The sequence below is a fragment of the Helianthus annuus genome, chromosome 8, assembly GCF_002127325.2.
Source record: "Helianthus annuus cultivar XRQ/B chromosome 8, HanXRQr2.0-SUNRISE, whole genome shotgun sequence".
NCBI classification, from domain to species: domain Eukaryota; kingdom Viridiplantae; phylum Streptophyta; class Magnoliopsida; order Asterales; family Asteraceae; genus Helianthus; species Helianthus annuus.
The window spans coordinates 29,704,701-29,710,668 of NC_035440.2; the positions used below are offsets into that span (position 1 = coordinate 29,704,701).

Below are 5,968 nucleotides of genomic sequence, written 5' to 3' on the forward strand. Positions count from 1 at the left end.
GAGAGTTATGTGGAGGTTAAGGGGTTACTCAGTTACACAATTACACACACCCCATTAGCCATAACATCATCACGAACGACCTCCTCTCCTAACCGACACCCTTTTCGGTTTTCTAAGTCCCCATCATTAGTCAGCATCCTAAGGAGGAACCAGATCACGATAACAAGCATGTCGAACTCCATTACTGGATTCTCCAACGCACTGTCTGCTATAACAGGTATGTTTTAATGTTTTCCTTCATGCATAAACAGAACTGAACCAACAAAAATAACTCAAACCACATGGATTAAAATAACATTTAACTCTTAAATTTAATATATTAAATACTTTATACATCTATAGAGTATATCGACTCCCAAGTCCCAAATCATATATGGGCTGGGCTGGGCTTGAACAAATGGGCTGCCCCTTGCCACTCGATAATAAAGAGTGAGTTTTCTTTACACACATACCATTAATTTACACTTTTTATCTTATATACTAAACAATTATATGATTTAATTACACTTTTTATCTTATATACTACACAATTATGTGATTTACTTACAATGTATAAAGAGTTTAAAATAAAAATAAAAAAACAATCACCCAAAGAAATTAAAATGAACATTAACATTCATGCCCAAAAAGGGCAAAAGGGTCAAATCCCAAATCTTTTAAACAACAAACATAGCACAAAGTTGACTACATACTCAAGTCAAAGCCACTGAAGTTACATATGGTCTACCCTGCCATCTTCTTCACTGCTGCCATCTCCTCCATGCCTGCAACAAAATTTTACTTTTATTGTTAATTACTATAACTTATAAATTATAAAGAGGATTAAATTGTAATTGTAACGGTCCGTCAAGGATCCTATTATAGTTTTACTAACCGCCAAGAGCTTGTTAAATTACGCGCCTTTCTATCCAACTGAAGGTTTTCGAAGGCAGTTGATGTACGCATCATATCGTCTTGGATATCATCATTATCGTATCTTCGATTGTAGTCATCTTTTCTGTAGCCCGAATTTGAGGATCCGCCTCTTCGATCTGAGTAATTATTTTAGTAATTATTTTAGGAAAGTTAAAGGTTATTTAAAGGTTATAAGTGAACCAAAGATTATCCTCATTAAAGAGATTTAAGTACTTACCAGATGCCTGGGAAGAAGGGATTTGCCTGCAATACAAGATTTAAAAAATTAAAAAAATAAGGCATTATTACTTAAACTAAAAAAGTGAAGCATTATTACTATTATTGATGTTTTGACAAAATGTCATGATTCCTAAAATTGTTTATAGATGAGGTCAAGGGACAAAACGGGTTTGGGTTGAAACGGGTCATTTTTGGTCTGGGTCGAAACGCACCGGTCCGGGCGGGTTGACCCAAACACACTTTTTGTGCATTTTTATATTCATAAGTAGATAACTAATTTGATATTTCCGATTAGAAAAACAAGAATAATACGTTAATGATCTAAATCTTTGAATATGAATGATTTAGAAGACTGTATGTTTAGATAAATCAAAAACAGACATTGGACTTGACAATCGCACCTTCCGAGAGGAGGCAAGCCCCCAATAACAGACGATGAAGATGACCTTCGATTCCGTGAGTCAAAGTTGGTCAAAGAGTCCTGCTCGGGCGTGACTAATCTCCTTCCATTACTTCTTCCTTGAGGTTGACTCTACAAGAACAGATCTTTAGTAAAAATTGGATGTGTATGTATATAAATTACAAATAACAAACATAAAAAAGAAAATGCAACTATGATTCATATATTGCTAAGTTTGTAGCGAGAAAAAATAACAACAAACCTCAACCTTCAAGAACCCTGCAAGTACATCCAACAGCAATGGACCACTATCTCCGTTTTGGTTTGCGTCATACCCATATTTATTACTTAAGCCTTTTAATTCGGCTTTCCAATCATCCTTTTGCTGCAATGTAGCGTTTAGACAAAAGTTAGAATATCTGCTCCAAAATAATCGAGTGGCAAACTATCGTTCTTGTGAAAATACTAGTGTTGGAAATCAGGCCCTTGATCGAACACAGAAACACGATTGACGTTCGACTCTTTTTATTATTAAACAATGAGAGCACCCCAATACAATAACCCTAACCCTCTATTTATACTAAACTCATTCTAGCCATAATTATCTATAACCCGTCTTGATCTATATCTCTTCAATTCAAGATTAACGTCTTCAGCTAGGTGGTAAAAAGGGGAAGTCGGGTGGGTTGGGTAACAAGTCAAAATGAGTTTTATTCAAATGGTTCATTTCTAGATGTGGGTCAAACAGGTTTCGTTGGCCTGCACAGTGCCAACACAATCTAATCCACAAACTTAAAATTTATTACTGATAAATGTATTAATATGATCACAAAACCTATATTATACATGTCATAATCTATTTTTTAACAGAATGATTTAGAAGGTTGGAAGCCCATTTGAAATTTGAATACACTTTCGGAGACTTCTAAAGTTTGAATTTGACTTGTTTCCATTATAGCTACCCCTCTTATTTTACCATTTTGAGTTTTGACCCAATATCAACAAAATCCAACCCGAACCGGTCCGTCTTAATGCCACCTCTAGAAAATACCAAAGATAATACTAAAGTTTGAAAGAACGAGTTAAGACAAATTATGAAAACGTATATAAAACATTAACATTGTATTTTGTTTTTTGTTCAAAAATCCCATATTCTTGAAAAGTGGTGTTTTTGTATTCAATTTTCATAAGAACGATAGTTTGTAATAAAAATCCAATACTACTTCATGAGTATTTCAACATAATTTCAAAAGTTAAATCACTCTTCAAAGCTTGTTATTAAATAAACTAAAGAGTAAACTGCCATTTTGGTCCCTGTGGTTTGGTCAATTTTGCCACTTTAGTCCAAAACTCAAACTTTTTGCATCTGGGTCCCTGTGGTTTCAGTTTTATTGCCATTTTGGTCCAAAAATGAAATCAGGTCATATTTGTCTTATAAAATCCTGTTATTTTGTCATTTTCCGCAGGGGCAAAATGATCATTTCTTTTTTATAAATAAATACCATATTTTATAAGATAAATATGACCTGATTTGCCCCTGAGGAAAATGACAAAATTGCAGGATTTTATAAGACAAGTATGACCTGATTTCATTTTTGGACCAAAATGGCAATAAAACTGAAACCACAGGGACCCAGATGCAAAAGGTTTGAGTTTTGGACTAAAGTGGCAAAAGTAACCAAACCTCAGGGACCAAAATGGCAGTTTACTCTAAACTAAAAGAAATCAATAGCAAGAACATGTACACACTTCACATTAAAGCTTGTAAGTTTGCACGTGATTACCAAATTACACTCTGGCAAATAAACTTTTAGTGTGTGGTTAAGTTGTGCCCATTCCAGGTATTCACATATTAGAGCCGTCAATAGCCGACCTGAAAACATGTCAAATCAAACCAACATGAGAAGCCACAAATTGCATTTTGCATATTAAAAAAAACATACAATCATGTTCGTATATTGATGTGTGATTGGCTAATGCTGAACAAAAGAACCCCCACTATAATAACCAAATATTACTAAAGTAACAATATAACAATTTATAAGACGGATACAGCAAACCATAGGGAACTCTTCTAAATTTGTATCCTTAAACTACCGCCAAGAACTTTGTTGGAACTTTTATAAGGTTTGATGTTAACAATTATATTCTATTACTTATTTATATTATCTTTAGTTAACTTTTATTCAAAATTTTAACATATTATTGAAGCTATGTAATTTTGAACCATATGTGATACACTGATTATTTAAAAAATAAATAAGCAAAAGTGACGACCTACTTCAAAGTTGAAACCGTAACAAAAATCCAATTTTACCAATTACTCTAATAGTCGAAGAGAAGAGATATACCAGTTGGAGAAGCGTGAAGCTGCCTTGCACGGTCGTTGCAACTCCCCAAAAGCGCAGGAGGCAAGCCTTCATCCTTTTCAATCACCTTATCCTCTTCCTCTATTGCTTCAAACACACTTGCTCTAAGCTCAGCCTTCCATCATTAAGTCAATCATGAATAAAAAAAATACATTAAGTCAAAGACCAAATCTTGACTAATGAGTACCTTGGTTTTAAAATGCGCGCATAATGCGTGATGCGCCCGATGCGCTAATGAGAGCGCATCGCAACGGCTGATGCGTTGCGATTACGTGATGCGAGAATATTGCGCCGATTTCTCATAATGTGCTCCGATGCACGCATCATTGTTTATTATGTTTTTTTTTCCAAATTTTACGAAATGGGTTGAGTTTTTTCAGTAATTAATATCTTAGTATGCTTGATTTGGACCATTGTGGTTCAAGAAACATTTCAGTATGTTTGATTTGAACCAAAAAGCACAACTCTTATCTTCTTATTACGTTAGTTGTTCTAGTTTAGGTATGTTTTTATACGTTGTTATGTATAAATATTTTTTTATAAAGAGCGCATCACATACGTGATCCACTCACATCATGCATCACGCATTAGATTTTTGGACCAAACGCATCGGAGCGCATCACGCAATTTAAAACCAAGATTTAAGCCAAAAATAAACACAAATCAAGAATCTTCTTTTATGCTCATATAAACAACATTTAATCACATATTAAAGACGAGGGAATGCAATCTCTCCAAAACCAACTTTATGACGTAACTGCAAGAACCGCATTAAGCACTTGTACATAGTGCGTTAATAATTTAATGAGATAGTGGGGTAGGCAATTATGTAACCACCTTCTATATCAATATCACTCTACAAGCAAAAGATACAAGCGCATTATGCGGTTCTCACAAATCTCAATGCATTCTTGGTTCCGAAATAGACACCCCTCTAAAAGACAAGTTCTCGAACCGAACCAACGAACTACATTTTCTTCAAGCAAAAAGTAGACAAACTCTTCACTATACATAGTTTTCAAACATTATACACCTCAAGTCTAAACTAATACACAAAACCCTAATCATAAAACATAATCATTAAAATTCTAAATTTTGATGAATAAGGATCAGTCACAGCAGCATTCCCCCACAAACCCTAATCACTTGCAACAGCCAAATTATGCTCACCATCAAAACACACACAAAAAAAAACTAGTAAAGTGTAATTCAATAAACCCATGAGGCCCATCAACAAATTAAGCAGAAATTCAGACCCGATCCAAGTAAAGTTAACGACTTTTAATGAAAAGAGGGGTAAAGTGAAGTGGGTTTACTCTGATCTTGGCAAGAACCCCTTTCTTTTCAAGGGTTCGAGTGACAAGGGTCTTGAGGTCCATCATTTCTCTGGTATAATCATCCATCTTGTGTGTACGGTTCGTGTTGTTCGGGTGTTTTGTAAGAAGAAGAAGAAGAAGAAGAAGAAGAAGAAGAAGAAGAAGAAGAAGAAGAAGAACCCCTCCTGAATTTGGGGGAGGGTGTTCTTTTTCGAGTGTGAAGATTTGGGTATGCAGTGTAAGGTAATGTGTGATCCGAGAGAAGAAATGGGTTGTGGATACGGGCACAATCCGGACCCGGTTGTGTCTGGCGTGTCGGCTCTACTTCCCGTTAGGTAGGGCTGTTAAACGGGTCGTGTTCGCGGGTTGGCGGGTTCAACCCGACCCGAACCCGAAAACTTTACACAAACCTGAACCCGACCCGAACCCGAAAATCGTATCATACATAAGAACCCGAACACGACCCGAAGTTTCGTGGGTTGACCCGAACACGACCCGTTCAACCCGAATTTTTTATTTTTTTAAGAAGTTAATATATTAAAATTAAAATTTACTTAAAAACACAAATGTATATTAGAATATCATATTTAAATTATAAAATCTATGTTAGTTTCTCTTTTTAAGTTATAATCATGGCATAAAATACACACCCCATTTCATTTATGATATAAATTATATATTGTAAAAAATATAATATAGTATAAATGTGTTAAACGGGTCAACCCACCAACCCGACCAGGTTGACCCGA

General features: G+C 35.1%; 1 protein-coding gene across 3 annotated transcripts; it reads right to left on the reverse strand.

Annotated features, from left to right (window-relative positions):
- Positions 1-567: 567 nt before the first annotated feature.
- Positions 568-5,444, reverse strand: LOC110894761 (protein TONNEAU 1a). Of its 3 annotated transcripts, XM_022141995.2 has the most exons (9): positions 5,399-5,444; positions 5,220-5,368; positions 3,886-4,018; positions 3,319-3,407; positions 1,797-1,919; positions 1,536-1,666; positions 1,133-1,158; positions 875-1,031; positions 568-764 (listed from the first exon to the last, which is right to left on the reverse strand). In XM_022141995.2, exons 2-9 carry the CDS (start codon positions 5,304-5,306, stop codon positions 713-715), a joined length of 798 nt encoding a protein of 265 aa, XP_021997687.1. In that variant the 5' UTR covers positions 5,307-5,368; positions 5,399-5,444; the 3' UTR covers positions 568-712. The 3 variants fall into 3 exon arrangements, with proteins under 3 accessions (XP_021997687.1, XP_021997689.1, XP_035832680.1); XM_022141997.2 differs by having other exon boundaries at positions 1,803-1,919; positions 5,220-5,441; XM_035976787.1 differs by having other exon boundaries at positions 5,220-5,440.
- Positions 5,445-5,968: the final 524 nt, after the last annotated feature.